This window comes from Saccostrea echinata, unplaced genomic scaffold (genome assembly GCF_033153115.1).
Source record: "Saccostrea echinata isolate AGI-Se365-2 ecotype Australia unplaced genomic scaffold, CSIRO_AGI_Sech_v1 ptg000020l, whole genome shotgun sequence".
Lineage (NCBI taxonomy): Eukaryota > Metazoa > Mollusca > Bivalvia > Ostreida > Ostreidae > Saccostrea > Saccostrea echinata.
The window spans coordinates 8,022,733-8,043,149 of NW_026889769.1; the positions used below are offsets into that span (position 1 = coordinate 8,022,733).

At 32.1% G+C, this 20,417-nt stretch overlaps 1 protein-coding gene across 1 annotated transcript in view; it reads left to right on the forward strand.

Annotated features, from left to right (window-relative positions):
• Positions 1–20,417, forward strand: part of LOC133189869 (MAM and LDL-receptor class A domain-containing protein 2-like) — a 74,764-nt gene that overhangs the window by 38,292 nt on the left and 16,055 nt on the right. The window contains exons 11-13 of the mRNA XM_061325264.1: positions 18,860–19,064; positions 19,440–19,592; positions 19,990–20,157. Of these exons, the coding sequence (XP_061181248.1) occupies positions 18,860–19,064; positions 19,440–19,592; positions 19,990–20,157 (526 nt within the window). The remainder of the gene's footprint in view (positions 1–18,859; positions 19,065–19,439; positions 19,593–19,989; positions 20,158–20,417) is intronic.

Consider the following 20,417-nt stretch of genomic DNA (forward strand, 5'->3'; position numbering starts at 1 on the left):
AATTTGAAGCCCTTCAGCGGTATATGGTGATGTCTCTATATGAGTGAAAAATTCTCGAATGGGACGTAAAACAACATACAATCAATCAATCATAAAAGTATTCAAAAGCTGCAATGTTAAAACCATGTTTGATTTTGGTTATTTTATGATGCTCCCATACTTGCAATTTTTGTCTATTTCTTAAATAAATATTTTTTTTTTTGTTAAAAACTTCATATAAAAAGCTATATCAAGCTATTTTTGAATTCTACTTATAGCTATTTCAAGATATAGGGTATTCTGAATAACCTTTTACATTCTGACTGCAAACAATTTTATTAAATTTTATCAAAAAGTTTATAAATAGTAATTAATGATTTACCAAAATTCTTGATGATTGTTATTATTTATATAAAGTAATTCAACACCCCTCCCCTGTAGTTGCACTAAAATACAAAGTTCTTAGAACATGTAGAAGCGGACCATGCAGAAAAGCAATTACCAACAAAATAATGATTGCAGAAATTATCTGACTGTAAATTGTTGTCCTGTATATATAATAAATGTCATTTTTTATTTATCTCTGTAATTTTTTTTTCAATTCAAAACAATTATCATAAAAAATGCAATACTTCATCATAATTCTATGAATAATCTACCAAAAAAGATAATGGTCATAAAAAAATGTATGAAAAGAAAGTAAACCAACTCATGTTTACATATCATGATTATCCAGTCACTGCACAATATCCAAATACAGGTAAACTTCGTTATCTCGACATCCACGGGACCATCGGAAAATGTTGAGATATCTGAGGTGTTGAGATATCAGAGTTGAGACTTGACGTCCAAGATTTCATTGCATAGCAAAACAGACAAGCTTATTATATGTACATGACTTTAATATAGACTGTAGCTCAACATATTTCAGAATTCCCTCTATTTTTATTAAAAATCTAAGAAGTTGTTTTAAAAATCTTGTTTATAAAACGTGTTCTTTATCGAAATCTTTCTAAATTCACAAAGTTTCAGCACAAAGTTACAGCATTGAGCTGCATTCGCGTGTAACTTGCCTTTCGTCAGAACAGGATACGAAATGTGCTCTATAAAATACGGACCATATAAAGTCGACATCCGATATACGGTAAAATTTTTTTTAATGCGGATTATTTTTTTCTTATTTCATTCAGGAAGAATGTACATTAAATTTAATTTTTTTTAAGAGATTTGAGTATCTAAACTAACGTAGTGATGTTACAGATGCACGAATTACGTCTGATTCAGTCAATCGTGTCGTTAATTGGATTGTTTCCTGTTGAATATATTTTAACTAAAAAATATCATTTAAATGTTTTTTTTTAATTCCTTAGTTTGAATTTTTCAGTGTGTGTGTGTTTCATTGTAATTTAGTTATCTTTTTCAAATTTAAAAGTTATGTTATGTTTCGATATAAATAACATTCTGTACATTTACGCAGAATCGTATAGATTTAGCAATGATATTACCCAAGCTCAATTAACTTCTCAAAGACGCTGAAGGGGCTTGGGATTCACCTACAAACACAGTCTATAAAATTAATCAAGCAGCATGCAGTCAAAATGTGGGTGTTAAAGGTGTGAAACTTTGACGACGTCGAGATACCCGGAGTCGTCCGTGTGTGACGAGCGACCCTATCTGACAAAGAGTTAGGTTCAGTAGAGCAGAAAATTAAATTTTGCTCTTGGGACTGTGAATATACTTCGAGATAACCCGTGTTGTCGACATTACCGAGGTCGACATATCAGAGTTTTTGTAAATCATTTATATAGTAAATACTGCCGGGACAACGGAAGGATGTCGACATATCCCAGGTTGTCGACATATCCGATGTCGAGATACCAAAGTTTACCTGTATGTATACTTGTACATATATGTAAAACATGCACGTATGTCCATATCTTTATGATAAAAGGATTTACACTTATAGTGTATACCTAGGTGTCTCATTAGCTCTTGGTTTGTAAAATCATTACTTTCATATCCATTCCATTTAAGAGAACAAATGTTATAAAAAAAAAACATCAGCCATAGAAGTACGCAGCACAGTTAAGGCTACAAAAAGGAGGTGTGCGCCTAATGTCTACAGGAAATATTAACTATGACATCATACAAATCTACAAATTCTTTAAAACACCACAAGTTGAAATGTTTTGCTAGATGTATTTTTAACCATGTGAGAGAATTAAACTACATTAAAACTTACTATAACATGCTATTTTGTCATTACTTAAATCCCACATAACATGGTCTAAACAAGTTACTGATTACTATGAACCTGTTAATGTGAAGTCATTTCATAAAGCTAACGTAATTTGTATGCATTGAATCATGATTGAGAAGTAGTTCAAGGAATATTTTCACAATAAAAAATGTTATAATTGTATAAAATATTATATGCAGATATTTAAGATGCCAATTAATAACTTAGATGCAATGTCTTTTTTATGATTTTACTCAAATATTTTTCATGCATTTCCTAAGGACATTCAAAGCTTTTTTCTATGTTTAGCATACGCAGATGGATTAGTTTTGTGGTTATGAAATTAAAAACAAACACAAATTAAAATCCCCAAATCGAAACTTTGAAATGCAATTTACTCTTTTCGCATCAGGATCTTTCTTTGAGTGGTGTACAAATGCCTTTTCTTTGGGTTTCAATGAACTAGACTAGTACTTTAACTTAGCTACAATGTAAAGAGAATTCTCAAATGATGCTGAGAGAAATTCTAGAATTGTGCTTAAACTGTTGGTTTTTTTCCCATTTGGTTTGTGGGTTTAGAAAGATAGGTTTTTCAAATTTTATGGGTTGACACTAAACAAAGAAAAAACTTGGGATAGCCAAGTTAACGGATACTGTTGTGTATTATTTGAGGGCAATGTAGGGTCTTGAATGATAGGTTCTAGTGCAGGGGCATACACTCAAAGGATCAAAGTAAACTTTTACACATAAACACTACAATTATTAAGCTATATGAAGTTTCTATTATACAGTAATGTTTTATTACTGAAAAGAGGAACAATTCACTTTTAGCTTAAGAATTACTAAAGAAGGGAAGTGTGCCAGCAGCCAAAGCTGTTCAGACCAGTAGAATAAAAACACATTTTTTCTATTGCACGTCATACTTACTCAACAGGGACAAACACAGCAAAGACTGGTGATGATTAGATTATGGAAATTACGCAGAGTTGAGTATTACACAGATAGACACCCGAAAACGTCAGGACAAAGACTTGTCGAGTCGTTCTTCACCGTTCATGGTCACCTTCGGTTTACTAACCGGAAAACAATCACGGTATATAAACTACAGTCTAAGGACGAATGGCATTCCGGAAATAAACGTTCAGGACTTCCAATTTATTGCTCACCCTAGATGACTTTTTTGGTTAAAAAAAAAAAAAAAAAAAAAAAAAAAAATTATATATATATATATATATATATATATATATATATATATATATATATATATATATATATATATATATATATATATATATATATATATATATATATATTTTATGCAGTATAAAAGTTACATAAAAATGCATAATTCAGTATTATTTATCTATTTTACTTTGACTTTGACCTGTATTTTCAAGCAACTATAAAAGAATGCTTCGATTCAGTATAATTTACAGATACAGATACTGAAAGAAGATGAACAACAACAACAACAACAACAATAATAATAATAATAATAATAATAGCAACAATGGAAAATTTAAAGGAAGGGATGGCCTCTCGCCATGCATGCACATGATGCATGCCAAGAAATACTGACCATTTCCCACAGCGATGGAGTCAATAAAATTGTTATTGATGCAAATCACCCATATTGACCTAACGCTGGCAAGACAAATAACGGCAGCACATTTGAGGGGATGGATCTTAAGTTTTCGGTTTTCTTACTTTAAGAAAAATGGAACTTCTACCCCCCCCGCCCAGGAAGTAATCCCCTATGCTAAGAAAAAAGTACCTGTTAAAACATTTATCTACTTACAAAGTACATAAACCATAGGCGTCGGAAGCATATTGAAGGGGGGCTAAACAACAACAACAAAAAAACGTAAACATTTTAAATTCCTATATTATGTATATCTGCAAAAAAGGGAGGTTAAGCACCCAGCCCCCCACCCCCACCCCACCCCCCACCCCCACCCCGGGTTCCGACGCCTATGCAAATGTACGTCGTGTAGTAGGAGCAGGTATCAAAATTGTAAAAATAGACTAGAAATTTTTTTTTAAAGTCCTCAAAAAAAAAATTGTGTATGAAACTATAATTGTGGAACTACAATTGACCAAGTTCATTTTCATTGGTCAATTACTGATGAGATACCTTAATATATACGGTGCATTACCTCCACAACAAAAATGTTCATCGTGCCCAATGTTAATTTATACTAGGAAAAAAGTATTTTGAAATTGAAATACTTAAATATTGAAAGGTTTCTAAATTTTTCATGAATAATTAAATTACTATAATTTATGTAATTTCCTTTTTCTTTTAATTTACTTTAAACCGCATATGATATGCATGGGCCACTCCCCCAACCCTATACCCCACCCTCAAAAAGGTTGAAAAAGTGCTAAGGTTTCTAAATTATAAAAATTCTAGCTTTAATTTAAAACCAGTAAAACTTATATACCTCCCTTAAAATTGCAGACATCAATTGTCTTGCGCACTTCTCTCTGGAGAAAAATCACCGATAAACGCTTTTATCGAGTTCGCTCTAAAATTAGAATGCACACCTTTTCTTGGCATGGGACCATTTGAAAACAAGATTAAAGAATATATAGTTATGTTTGAAGAGCAATTCGTTAAGGAATAGTACATTATTGAACAAGAAAAAAAATATAATAAAAGATATTTCCACGTACTGTAAATAAACTTAAGAAAATATCATTCCAAGAACTGTAACTCTTTTTATAGAACAAAGTACGACAACCCTGTTCCCAATACGTAGATCCCTAGCTAGTATCGTTCAACCAGACGTTCGACTGTCTTTTATGCCGCTATGGTTTCTAAATTACAAAAATTATAAAAGGCGTCGATATATCGATAAGTGTCTCTACATAGTCACGAATGATACATTGATAAAATCTTTTCTTTAAATTTTCACATTTGGGTAAACGCTTGTTGCAGTGAAAATACCATTGTATACTCGTATTTTTATAACTGATGATGATTCTTAATCAGATGTATGTTTAATAACCTTTTTTTTCTACTTATGTACATACAACTTTTCAATTAATTAAAAAAAAAAAAAAAAAAAAAAAAAAAAAAAAAAAAAAAAGCTCCGCCTGGGTTCGAGCAAGGTCGTCAAGAATACTCAACGCGGAGAGACAAATGCTTATCCATCTGAGCTATCCTGAACTGTATAGGACATTAAATATCTAGCCATTTGTGTCCCAGATAATGATAAAAATAAATTTATGGTTTTTCTTCTCCCCCTTCTTTAAATATTCCTAAAATTTTAAAATTTCTTCTTTGATTTTTTAAACTGCTTTTTTCAAATCTTTGAAAAGAACGGACTTATATATAAATTGATACAAAAAAAAAGTTTGGATCCGCTCCTTGATACATGTTGAATGGGCTTTTTGTGATTTTGCGACGTAAGCATTTCTTCGATTCAAAGATTTCTCGTGCGTGGCGCCAATTTTTTTTTCCCCTTTTGTTTCCCTGCATGTAAAATACCAGTCTAGATCTGACTGTCAGGGGAGAAGATGGTAGAAGCTGTTAGAAAGGTATGGTCATTATTTGTTACTCATACATACATGTATATATAAAATAAATCTATTCATCGGTATTATGTTAAAATATGAAGAATTTTATATAATTTAATTTTTTTTTAATTATCTCTGTATTACCATATGAAAAAAATTAATTTTGCTAGAACTTTTTTTTTTACAATAAAATTGTTTATGCATGTAACATACTTTAATGTTCATCCATGTTTATTCCTTTAAAAATGTATTAAAAATAAAACACGCGCTAGCCAGATTGTGTGTATATTAAGATAAAAAAAAAATGGCCACGAAATAAAATTATTTTAAACATGAATGAAATCATGAAGATATCCGCTTGCCACTTAGCATTATTTTAGAGTTGGGGTACAAAACAATTTAAACATTTTTTAACTAGATATTTTAAAAAGACAACCCCCCCAAATATTAACTCGAAAATCCTATTTCAGGTGAAAGGGGGTGGGGGGGGGGGTCGTAAGCTATTGAATATATAAATGAGGGACTTATCCATACTTTGGGGAAAAAAATAAGGGGGTAAATACCCTTTCACAACATGAAGTGATTTGGAAGTTGGTTTTGTTATTGCATCGCACGGAAACTCCAATTTTTTGAAATATTAAGAAAAAATCCACTCAATTACGAAGATACCTTTATCCTTTTTATATTAATGTCTTTGCAATTTCTCAAGGCACTATCTACGTAAATGTTCATAAAATGAACAAGGATTTTTTTTTTAACATTAAGATTTCTCCCACACACATTCTTCTCTTTAATCATATATTGTACACATTATTGTATAAGCATCTTCGATATAATTTCGACATTTTGGCAGAAAATATAAATACAAAAGAAAGACACAAGATATCTATTTTAGAGTTACTTCCCTTGGTTTCTATCAAAAAAATAATAAAACAGAGAAAAACTATTTAATTTAAATTATTATATTATAAGCCCCTTTCCGGTGAAACCGGAGGGGACTGTAGGTTTATTCCTCGTCTGTCTGACTCTCTGTCTGTCTGTCCCTCTCTCTGTCTATCATTGTTTGGTAAATGCTTGCAGATATGCGTGTATCTTGATGAGTTTGCATTTTCTTCCGCTTCAGTGATTTTTGACGGAACTACGACCTTTTTAATTTTTAAGTATTTTCGAATTTTTTAAACGCCCGCAGATATTGAGCTAATTTTAAGTATATGAGTTTACCTTAATGTGTTAAAGATAAAGTTTGGATTTTTGTTCCGCTTAAATATTTTTTGATGGAATTATGTCATTTTCAAATTTCAATCGGAACCAGATTACACTTGTCAGTGGGGAACTCGTGTTGCTAATTAAATTCTGTTTACCTTTGCCAAATGAACATTATCATTACTCATTACAGCATAGATTTGGTCATTTATGAAAATAGATAATAAATTTCAGCATAGAAAAAACAATCTTAAATTTTAGGACATCTGGTGCAAGTTATATACTACAATATATTATAACTAACTGCATAATTATAAATTTACACAATTTTCAATTTCGTGAAAAATAAATTTGTGATAAAACTATGTCAAGGATTATTCTTTTTTAAATATATTTTTTTCAATTTTTATCATTATTATTATTAGTAGTAGTAGAAGTAGTAATAGTAAGGTCTTGTCTTTTTAGGGTTAGGGTCACTGTACTGTTTTTCATCATTGTTTTTTCTACAAACATTTGTGCAGCCGATTTCTCCAAAAATAATCATTGGTTTTCAGTGAAACTTTCTGGGATAATTAACATTTGTACGGTCTTTATTAATCACAAACAAAATTTGAAAAATTCAGTTACAGTTCAATGATATGGACAATTTTCTGATTTTAAAATAAAATATTCTCTGCACGTTTTCTAAAAAAAAAAAATCAACCTTTACCTTTTTCAATATTTTTCTTTGAAATTAATAAAAGCTCTTTTCAAAATAGTAAATATATTATTTGTCATAAAATTTATAAATAATAACTCTAGTTACATGTATTTACAATTTTTCACAAACTATGGACCGCGAGTTGATTGTCGCGGTCGTCTGAGAAAATCTTGGATTGAAATAAACATGTACTTAGTACATAGGTCCCACCGCGCGTTAATTGTCGCGGACGTCTGAGAAAAATCTTGGATTGAAATATACTTAGTACATAGGTCCCTGATTATACCCGCGAATTTCTTTATATTTTCCTTAATATGCATCTCTTTAAAGGTCGGAAGACCTCTCGTATCTCGCAATGAGATCACGTATAGTTATTATAATTATTAATACAATGAGTAGTAGTAGTATTAAGAGTAGTAGTAGTATAATTGCTGGTGCGTGCACCTTTCGTTTACCTTAACATACACTTTATAGGTTTTCAGCGCATAGAGAATTCATCACAGGAGATCACTCTTAATTTCTTAAATAATCTAAATAGGGACAGGTTACTTTATTTGCCTTTTTTTTCGCAGGATAACTTTGCTTTGCTAATATCTTTCAAACACTATATTTAGAAAAAGTACACCCCCCTCTTAATACTGTATTGGGAAATTAAATGCAAAAACAATGTAAAATGTGGTAAGTTAGAATGAGTTGCAGGATTGTAAAATAATTTTGAGTCTTTAAAAAAAAAAAAAAAAAAAAAAACTAAAATGTGTTAGTGAAACACTGATGCCCCCGTATGACAACTTATAGTGAAGGTTAAACTTTCTCAAATGCAAATCAATTTAATCAAATATGTTGGTACCCAAATTAAGGTCTTGTCTTGAGGAATATACCTGTGAAATATGAAAGCCTTAGCAGCAACCATTGAATAGATAAGGAAAAAGTTAGTTTTTCAAAAGAAAGTAAAACATCAAGGTCAAGGTCAAAAGGTATAAATTAATGGTGCCCAAGAAAAGGACTTCTCACAAGCAATACATATGTAAAATATGAAAGCCCTTGCACTAATTGTTCAAAAGTAGGTCAAAATCCAAGGTCAAGGTCAATGGGCTATAATTGTTGGTATCTAAAGGAAGGTCTTGTCACTAGGATTACTCATGTGATGTATGAAAGCCCTTGCACTAATTGTTCAAAAGTTATGGCCAAGGTAAAACTTTCCAAATGTAGGTCAAACTCCAAGGTCAAGGTCAAAGGATCAAAATTGTTGATTTTGTCACAAGAAATACACATGTGAAGTATGAAAGCCCTTGCTCCAACCATTCAAAAGTTATGGCCAAGGCTAAAGTTGGTTTAAGTTCACAAAACTGGTTCAAAGGTCAAATATGATGATCTTGTCACAAGGAATACACAAGTGAAATATGAATGTCATAGTTTCATCCAATCAAAAGTTATGGGCAATGTTAAAGTTTTTGCGGACAAACAGATAAACAGACAAACAGACAGACAGACAGGGAAAAAACTTTGTACCCCCAAATCTTAGATTACGAAGGCATTGGAAAAAAAAACAAACAAAAAAAGAGGAGGATTATTGACCAAAATGCTTTCCGAATCTGCCAAATAAATACAGCTAAATTAAAATTGTATATCCAGAAATTAACTACAGCATCAATACTTCAGTACTTTTTTTATTACGCAGCAAAATTGTAACTTGCTTTTTTGCTCATTATTTCTTTTGTTTTTAAAGAATGTTTGTGAATGTACCTATATGTAAAGAATTTTAAGACAATATTACGTCTATAATATCTTTTTTCCAGAATTTAAAAGCCTATATATTAGAGGCACCAGAGCCCAGAGTTATAAACTCTAAATTTTCTGGCTCGGGGAAAACAATGAAGTATTTTAGCCAAGCCATTATTGACGGGGAGGTCAAAACTGTTTCTACATTTAAAAAGGAACAGAGCTTGAAGTTGAAGGAAAGGACCTGTATCAAGATGTTAAAAGCAACAGTCCATCCTATGTATGGCGTTGAACTGAAAAGTGATACCATAGTACGCAATTTTTTTTTTCATATTAGGTCACTACTCTATTTTCATACAAAAAGTACATTCACAAAATTTCTCTATTTAAAAGATGACTGATTCACCACTCTCAATCCAAACATACACACCAATGTTGTTTTGCTTCCAAAAAAGTAATGACTTACAAATAATGTCTCCAACTAATTGGGATTTTAATTATTTTTTTATAGAAGAATCTCTTATATTTTCTATTAGCTGAATTCTAAATCTTATCTATCTATCTATCTATCTATCTAATCAAAGTCAAAGGTCAAGGCCATATATATATATATATATATATATATATATATATATATATATATATATATATATATAAAACCAAACTAGTCATTCAAACCAAAAACCAAGTTGTTTTTGAAACAAATTTAGTCGCCCGCGTGGCGCAGTGGTTAGAACGTCTGCTCTAGAGTCGCAGAGTAAGGAGTTGATCCTTACGTCGTGGGTTAGATTCCCACTGTGGGACGTGGAGACCGGTCCTTTGGATGAGACCGTATAAACCGAGGTCCTGTGTCGCAGTAGGTGCTGGCACGAAAAAGATCCCTCACTGCTCAATGGCTGTAAGTGCCGAGTATAGGACAAAAATTTGCAGCTCTCCACCGGCAAGTGGTGGCTTCTCCATATGAGTGAAAAATTCTCAAGAGGGATGTTAAACAACATACAAACAAACAAACAATAAAACAAATTTAAGGCCATTCCAATTTTTTTCTATGTTTAGCGTCCACCCTTCTTTCAAAAACCTACCTACCTATTCGCAAAAAACACACAAACCAAAAAATAAAACACAAGACTTTATAGTTACAAAAATGACGTCATTCAAAGGATTTGATTTTGCTAATATGGTTAATCTATCTTTACTCATAGAAATATCTATTCTTCAGCAAAATCAAGGTATTAAATGCTTACAATATTCCTAATATGGCATACTGTAGACAAATATTTAGAGAAATTGACAGAATTCATGGATTTCGACCAGAATAATCAATTTCAGAACTCCTAATTTTGTTTATTTTTTCTGATATGGGGTGTCAAAAACCAAGGCGCACGCGGACGCTAAACATAGAAAAAAACTTGGAATGGCATAATAATAATAAAAATGTTGTTGCTGATAATGAATTTAAATATATCAAGCTAAAATAGACAATTTTTTTTTTTGCATGTACATATGTATACGTACTATGTATTTGTGTGTGTAAGGGTGTGTGTTTGAGCGTGTGTGCTTTCTCAGATATGAAAAATATTTTTCAGATCATGGAGACAAGCTTTAAACTTTCTTCCTCGGAAGAGGTCATCAGAGATAATTTTTTTGACCCACCTATTTTGAACATGGCAGAAGCAGCAGCAGCTGATTTACATACAAGGATTTCGATTGGGCCAGTAGAAATTATCCATGTATGTATTGATTTTGCTCAAAAGAAATATTAGAGTCAGATAATTTGCAAATAAACAAAGAGTATTTTATGAAAAAAAATTTAATAAATTGTCTTAATTTCCTTAATTGTTATTCTGAACTTTATACATGTATGATGAAAAAGATTATTACACAATCTCAAAGTAGTGAAGTCTGTTAAAATATAATGCAAAATACATGATATTTCAACATAACTACACTTTTTTTGTAGATTGGGGACTTGTCATCAACAACAGTTACCAGGAGGGAGGTCCAGCTTGGAATGGATGGCAGATCTGCCCTTCTGACCCTTTGGGGAAGAAAGGCAGAAGAGCCATCCATTTCCGCTGGATGCGTTTATGAAGTGCACGCAGTAAAGGCGGCCAATGAGTTTAGGGGCCAAAGAGCCTATAATTCCACTCAGAACACATTTTTTAAGGTAGTTAACTAATATCGATGTCATAGTCAGAAAAACATTGCATATGTCTGAAGTGCTCAAATTACTTTGCATCTGTACAATTTCATAAACTACAAATTATAAAGGTTTGCTTGGTATTTCATAGACATTGTGTCTATCAATTGATTTTAATTTCTCTGCTAGGTTAAAGAATGCATCATCAATCAATCTTTGAAATATTTCACATTTATAACTTTGATTTTCTCAGTAACTGCTCGAGCAATCATTTTGGAACTTTAAAGGAGGTTTAACAATATGATAAATAAGACACTTAAATGGTCATAACTTTTTTAGTTTTCAACAAATCAGGGCAAAATTTTGAATATTAATTAGGATTGTGTTGCCATTTTACTGTGCACTCAAAATTGAATACAAGTACATAATGCATGTCTGCTTGATTCTGATTGGCTAATACTTATGTGGCTGTATCTCTCATCCATATTCCTTCCAATTTCACTCATAAGTATTTACTACGAAGATATGTGAAATATCTAGAAAACACGGACATAAATGTTTTTTTGATAAATTGAAGAGAATGAAAATGAAGAATAGATTTTTAAAACAAAAGAACTGTCTAATTTAATGAAGTTAAGCCTTATAGGGAATGGGGCCCATAGTGGAGTTGGGAAGCGTTTGAGGAACATCTAATGTCTCCCATACAATCAATAGTAGTTTCTTTAACTTCCATTAAAAAACAAGAGGCCCATGGGCCACAATGCTCACCTGAGTAACTTTGGCCTTGCTGTTTTTCACCCGATTTCCCCCTTGTAATACCTATTGTGGCCCCGCCCTACCCCAGGGGTCATGATTTGAACAATTTAGAATCTACACTACCCCAGGATGCTTCCACATAAGTTTCAGCTTTTCTGGCCCAGTGGTTCTTGAGAAGAAGATTTTTCAAGATATTTTCTACATATTTCAATGTAAAACTTGGATTCCCTATTGTGGCCCCGCCCTACCCCTGGGGGTCATGGTTTTTACAATTTAGAATCTACACTACCCCAGGATGCTTCCACATAAGTTTCAGCTTTTCTGGCCCAGTGGTTCTTGAGAACAAGATTTTTAAAGATTTTTTCTACATATTTCAATGTAAAACTTGGATTCCCTATTGTGGCCCCGCCCTACCCCAGGGGTCATGATTTGAACAATTTAGAATCTACACTACCCAAGGATGCTTCCACATAAGTTTCAGCTTTTCTGGCCCAGTGGTTCTTGAGAAGAAGATTTTTAAAGATATTTTCTACATATTTCAATGTAAAACTTGGATTCCCTATTGTGGCCCCACCCTACCCCTGGGGGTCATGATTTTTACAATTTAGAATCTACACTACCCCAGGATGCTTCCACATAAGTTTCAGCTTTTCTGGCCCAGTGGTTCTTGAGAAGAAGATTTTTTAATGACCCCACCCTATTTTTGTCTTTTCTTGATTATCTCCCCTTGGAAGGGGGCTTGGCCCTTTATTTTAACAATTTAAACTCCCCTTCACCCAAGGATGCTTTGTACCAAGTTTGGTTAAAATTGGCCCAGTGGTTCTTGAGAAGAAGTTGAAAATGTGAAAAGTTTACAGACGGACGGACGGACAGACAGACGGACGGACGGACGGACGACGGACAACTGGTGATCAGAAAAGCTCACTTGAGCTTTCAGCTCAGGTGAGCTAAAAACATCAAACATAAATGATATCTGAAATAAATGTAAATCAGTATCTGTCTATCTGACATTGAAGTATTAATTTGAAAAATTGCAGGAAATACAGGACTTGGAAGCAGTTGATGAAGAATTTAATGGAACGGTTGACTCCGTGTCTTTTGAAAGGTATATATATATTAGTAATAGGGAAATAAACTATAGAAGCTATATTGTTTTATTGATTGATTAATAAATAAATAAAACTAAGTATCTTTTTTTAAATTTTTTAATTAGAATTTACTTAATTATCATTTTCAATTTATAAATTATTTTATAATTTACATAAATATTGAGGGTATTTTTTTCTTATTTCTTTTATTTATTAAAGAGGCTTTTGTTCAAGTAAATTTAATAGAGATATATAGAGTTTGATTAATTTTATTATCTTTTTTTTTGTTTGTTTGTTTGTTATCTCTACCGGTACATTTCATTAAAATTATTTTAAATACGTTTTTATAGCAATCTTCTTGAGGTTGGTGATGATGTCGTCTCTGTGACGAATTCACAGATGGCGTACATTTTTCCAGATAAACTTTTCAAAGAGGGGGTAAAGGTTCGTGGACTTAAAAGAAAATCGGAAGTAATGGAAATGTAAGCAATTTTGAATCAGTAATATATTAAGTTAATCATTTAATTGATTAAAAAATGCAAATTTTTAAGTTATAGTTTCTTGAATTTTTATCTAACTTAAAGGTTACTTTGTATAAATAAATAGTTTTATTTATTACTTTAATTTCATTTCATTCAATTAGACTTTTTTTTTCTTTTTCAGAAAACTTGAAGAAAACAAAAAATGCAAATAAAATGATCAAAAAAAGTGTGCTTGTTTGGTTTTTCATATATTGTTTTGTAGTTTGGAGTAATATTTTATTTTCAACAACTTTAATTGATTTTTGCATGGCCTTAATAACCGGGAAGGGGAAAGACACAACAGTTTTACTAATATATACAATAGAAAAAAGGCTACTTTATGCTTCTACCCCCTCAATAATAACATATGATGACTATTTTTATTGCTTCACACAATATTTTGCTAGTTAGAGCCCCCCTAGTTAGAATAATCTAACTGTGTCTCGGGACAAGCCCTCACCACAGTTAGAATACGTCCCATATACTTGCAATGTAGCAAATCGGAGTGGATTCACTCCGAAATGATTTTGAAGGATACAAGAGAAGTTGCACTGAAAATAACTACCAAATTAATCATAACAAACCTTTTTGAGATGGTACATGTCTTTTAACCTAAAAAATAATCCATATAAATACGAAAATTCAACTCATTTTCTCAACGTTTTTTCCTCACTTCAAATTTAATGCCATGTTGACATTCGGAACTCTCTTGATTGTTCATAGAAAATACTCAGAGTACGAGTTATCGCCCGTGTTTATTTCGCAACATTGCCAATACACGGAACGAATTCTATCGTTAAACCGGGTCCGTAGGACAATATCATTTTAACGATAGAACGTTCTATCTAGTGCCCCCCCCCCCTCCCTTTCTCTCCAAACTTCACATGTGCCTGAAATAAATTGAACTAGCTTGAAAAGTCTTAATATTGACATTAAACATTATACCTTCTTTTCACTAAATCATAAATCCATTTCATAGGCTACTTGTGGAAAGGACTTTTCTTCTAACATCTTACCCTTTTTTGTAATGAATTCTTATTTTTTTTAATTACTCCTAAATTTATGTTTTAGTTCAAAAATCATATATTTTGAAAGAGAGAAGGGCGTTACGAATTTTATTAGAATTTGCATCTCCCTCGATCATAATTTTCATGTGACTTATCAGGAACATGCGGATGTAGTGGCAAGAGAAAATAAATAAGAAAAATTATATAAAGAAAAAAATATCATAAAAAATCATTATGGAGTTCCGTTGTAGAAGTAGGGCCCTGGAGCCCGTTTTACAAAAGAACTTACGACTAAGACCAAAAACTTAAGTTGATTTTAAAATTTTGCAAAATTAATGATTTTTTTTAAATTGCTAGCGTTAAAGTATCTTTCTACATACTTTTTAGAAAAAAGATTAAAACAATTTTCTATTTAAAATATATAAAGTAAAATTAAGTTATAAGCAGAATTAAATTTTGCTCTTGCTCTAGTCGTAAGTTCTTTTGTAAAACGGGCCACTGTCCTCAAGCACCCGTGATCCGTTTAGATCTGAGAGTTATGCGTTACGATTAAATAAAGTAAACACATGGAATTTTATCACCTAAGCCCAACTGAAAACATGGTAAACACTCACCAGTAAAATGTATAGGAACTTACGAAAGATGGAAATTATGCCATCTTCGATGTCTGCTCCCTAATCGATTAACATATTGCGCACACCGAGTCCGATCCTAAAAAACAGTATTGCATGATCCTCTTAATTTTAATTTAGCCCTATCATTCTTTGATATAATAAGCGACATGTCAGTAATAAGTGCATGATTATTATTTATTAGTATTTTTCTCAAGCTCATGGATGCTGTATTTTATTGCTAAGTATGTAATAAACATAGTAAAATCTATCTATCTATCTATCTAATCTATCTTATCTATCTATCTATCTATCTAATCAAAGTCAAAGGTCAAGGACATTACATTAAAAAAAATATCAATATCAATCTTTCAAGCAATTTGCGAAGGTCAAGGCCATTACATTTAAAAAATATCCACCTTTCAAGCAATTTGTGGTTTCTTTTCCATCGAATTTAATTGTAAACATTAAAAATTTTAAACAATATATTGAAATTCAAAGAAGGTGGAAAGACCTCTAATTGTTCTGTGAACAATTAGTCTACTAGTTATTATTATTATTCTTTTTCTTCCCGGACTTTTGAAACCACAAGACTTATCGAAAAACTTTATTGTTCATGATACTGGATATTAAAAGTTATTCCGAAAAACGACCCAACATGTTTGACCTATGACCTCTTACAAAGTTATTGCCCCTTTCGCAAGAATAGCTTGTTATCGCTACTCCTTCGAAACCGTAAATCGTAGAGATACAGAACCTTCACCAATGTCTTTGACTACTTGAGAGGACTTTTCAATCTATTCATTGCGAAATGATTTGTCGACCCCTTCAATGAGTTATTGCCCCTGAAAGTTTTTGAAGTTTACAAATAATGAAAATTTTTCAAAACGATAAGTCGTAGAGACATGGAACCAACTGCATTAGATTCTTTGACCTCAGACCTTGAAATTTTTGTAAAGGTCAAAGGTCAAGGTCATTCAAAATTTGAGAAATTAAGCTCTTTTTATATCTCTTTTGTCTTTCATTATATACTAAATCTCTTTGCATCTTTAATATGTACTCTTCAAACTATTTCAAAGATTTCATACTTGTCCCCTAAGATTTACCCTTTTAAAAGTTATTGCCCCTTTCATTGAAAACCTTGTTATCGCTACTACTCCGAAACCGTAAACCGCAGAGACACGAAACCTTCACTAATGTCTTTAGGGCCTTTAGACACAACTTCAATCTATTCAGTGCGAAAGGATCCGATGACCCCTTATATGAGTTATTGCCCTTTAACATCTTTGCTCTTACTATTCAACCTTATAACTTTGAAACTAAAAGTCGTAGAAGCATGGGGTCAAGTGCAATGTGACCCTTGACTTATGAACTTAAATAATTGTTCAAGGTCAAAGGTCAAGGTCATTTAATTTTTTTTTTTTAATTTCATTTTTTCCATCTCTCAAGCCATTTCTTGTTTCTTTTGTATAAAAATAAACAATAGAGAGTTAAATATGAAAAATATATGAAATTTAAAGAAGGTGGAAAGACCTCTAATTGTTCGAGAACAATTAGTCTACTAGTTATTATTATTATTATTATTATTATTTTTCCGCTACGGCCTTTTGAACCGAAAGACTTATCGAAAAACTTTATAGTTCATGATACTTGACATCAAAAGTTATTTCGAAAAACTACCCAACGAGTATGACCTATGACCCCTTTCGGAGTTCTTGCCCCTTGTACGAAAAACCTTGTTATCGCTACTCCTTCGAAACCGTAAACCGTAGAGGTACGAAACCTTTACCAATGTCTTGGACTACTTGAGAGGACTCTTCAATCTTTTCATTGCGAAAGTATTCGTCGACCCCTTTTATGAGTTATTGCCCCTGAAAGTCTTTGATGTTTACGAATAATTAAAAATTTTCAAAATGATAAGTCGTAGAGACATGGGACCAACTGTATATGATTCATTGACCTTTGACCTTAAAATATAAGCAAAGGTCAAAGGTCAAGGTCATTCAAAAATTGAGAAATTAAGCTCTTTTTACAGCTCTTTTGTCTTTCAACATATACAGTATATCTTTGCATCTTTTATATGTACTTTTAAAACTATTTCAAAGATTTCAATCTTGTCCCCTAAGCTTAACCCTTTTAAAAGTTATTGCCCCTTGTGCGAAAAACCTTGTTATCGCTACTCCTCCGAAACCGTAAACCGCAGAGACACGAAACCTTCACTAATGTACTCAGGGACTTTAGACACAACTTCAATCTATTCAGTGCAAAAGTATCCGGTGACCCCTTATATGAGTTATCGCCCTTTAACGTCTTTGCGCTTATTAGTAAACCTTATAACTTTAAAACTAAAAGTCGTAGAAGCATGGGGTTAATTGCAATGTGACCCTTGACCTTTGACCTTGAATATGTGTTCAAGGTCAAAGGTCAAGGTCATTTCAAAATTTTTAAAATTTTCATTTTTTCCATCTCTCAAGCCATTTCTGGTTTCTTTCCTATAAAAATAAACAGTAGAGAGTTAAATGTGAAGAATATAGGAAATTTAAAGAAGGTGGAAAGACCTCTAATTGTTCGAGAACAATTAGTCTACTAGTTTATTCAGTAATGCTCTCGATTTCAGGAAAGCAGCAGCACTTTTCAAGTTAAGGAATGTTTCCGTTATGCATATTTAAAAAATGGTCAAGATCTATTAAGTGTATGCCCTTGCGAAAAGGCAAATTATTGAGGCACCTCGGCGTGAAACATGCACACCCAGTACACAAAAACACGGTAGAATTAATTCAATACATTCTCTCGATAGTTTTTAAATAATGGCACTAAACAAAGGTTTCAGATTTGTATTAATGGTCTACCTAAGATTTGCAAATAATATTCTGCTTAATAATAAAATGCGTTTTCCACTGTGGTTAAATTAATTGGTCCGCCTCTCACTGCACATGAAATGCGTCAAATTTTACTATGATGACGTCATGTCGACAAGTGGATTGTGATCAGTGACTTGTTTATATCTTGCTGTGTGGGATTTAACTAGCGACAAAAATGAATGCAGTGGTAAGTTTTGATGTAGTTTATCACTCTCATGCAGCTTAAAACCTCAAATTATTTCATTTTCTGTTGTTGTGAGGAATTGCTATATTTGTGTGATGTCACAGTAGACATTTCCCGTATAAATTAAGCCCCGCCCCCTTTATGCAGCCTTAACAGAGCTGCGCAATAAAATTGCATTAGGACTAGAAAATGTAATAAGGCACAAGACAAACCTTTTGTTTTGCTTAAATTCTTCAATTGTAAAAGGTAGATTATATATCTTACCTAACAACACTTGATATGGACTATGCCTCACATGTACATGTATCCATTACTGTCTAATTTTACAGATATATGAGACAGGTTCCCACACAAAGACAGCTGTCTGGACTAAATCTGGTAGTCAGTGGAATACCTGGATTCAGTCCTGTGTGGATTTGTCAGACTATGTGGATAAATCAGTCCAGATTTCCTTTATAGCTGTCAGGGGTTCAGGACCACTGGGAGATATTGCTATAGATAATGTGGAGATGTTAGAACAATGTGCAACTACATGTAATATGTGTGATAGTGCTTTTTTAATATAATGATATCGTTATTGGCAAAAGTCAAACTGAAAATATTACTTGTAATAGAATGTGTTACATGATTCTAAACTGCACCTATTCCTTTAGATTTTTTTTTTTGGATTTGAATATGTGGTTAAAATATAGTCTGCATTAATTAAGATATATTATTTAATTTTATATAATTTAATTTTATATATTATTCAATTTAAGTTCCATCAAATGATATTTCTGATGTACTAGAAGTAGAAAATCTAAAATTTCAAAGGGTTTTTAAGAGAAAGCATATTAAGTGTAAAATTTCAGTCTTGATTTTGCACATTCTTTCCCAACATTAATTTTGACTCTTAATGTTAAGTTTCAGATTCAATCAGTTGTGATTTTGAGAGTCAGTGTGATTACAAACCTGTTATTTCCCTCGTCGAATGCAATCCCTCCTCCTTAATTTGGAGAAGATCTCAGCCAGCATTGGATGGTAGTTTCCCATGGGCAGACCACACCTTGCAGTCTGCATATGGTAAAAATTAATATAGGTTGTGAACTTGAGCTCAGATGCAGCAGGGTTTAATTATAATAACTGATTTATTAAAATGTCAGAAAATGTCCATAAAAAAAGGTATTTGGAGTGTTGATTGCAATCACTTTAACCATTCATTGTACAGTGTATATTGATTTCAATAAGATTTTGATTCATTTAAATGAATATAAATGACTACAATATCAAATAATTTTATTTATATGTGAGAATACCATCTGTTGAGTGTTTAATCAATTGCTGTTTTGGACCTTGTGGTAATAAGTAAAACTTAACTGATATATGATTTTGCATTTCAAAAAAAAAAACAAAAAAAAACAACATATGATTGTATGTAACAGCTTCATCTTGAATGGACCTTTTTACATGTATTTTGTAGGACACTACTGGGCTGTTGGACATTATTCATCTCGGATGTCTGTCCAGGAAGGTGATATGACCATGTTGGTCTCCCCTGTGTTTTCGCTTAGAGAGACAGACATCATTAATTTCCATTTTGCAAAAGGAGATGAGTCAAAACTTAAAGTTGGCTATATTTCAGCTTCAGGTATGACTATAGAAGGAATAAGGTTTAATAGTATACCAGGTGACTCTCTGAATATCTCAAAATTTGCTGGACCATGGTAAAACTTTAAGACATCAAGAGATTGATTTTCCAGAGTCCAGTAATCTACTAGTTTTTGAAATTTATCTAATCCAAAATTGTTGATTCTCATTCATAACATTGCTTATAAATTGCACTCATGTTCTCTAACAATGATCTCTCTTGAAATATCAGATCTAGAGATCATATGACAATTTTATTCA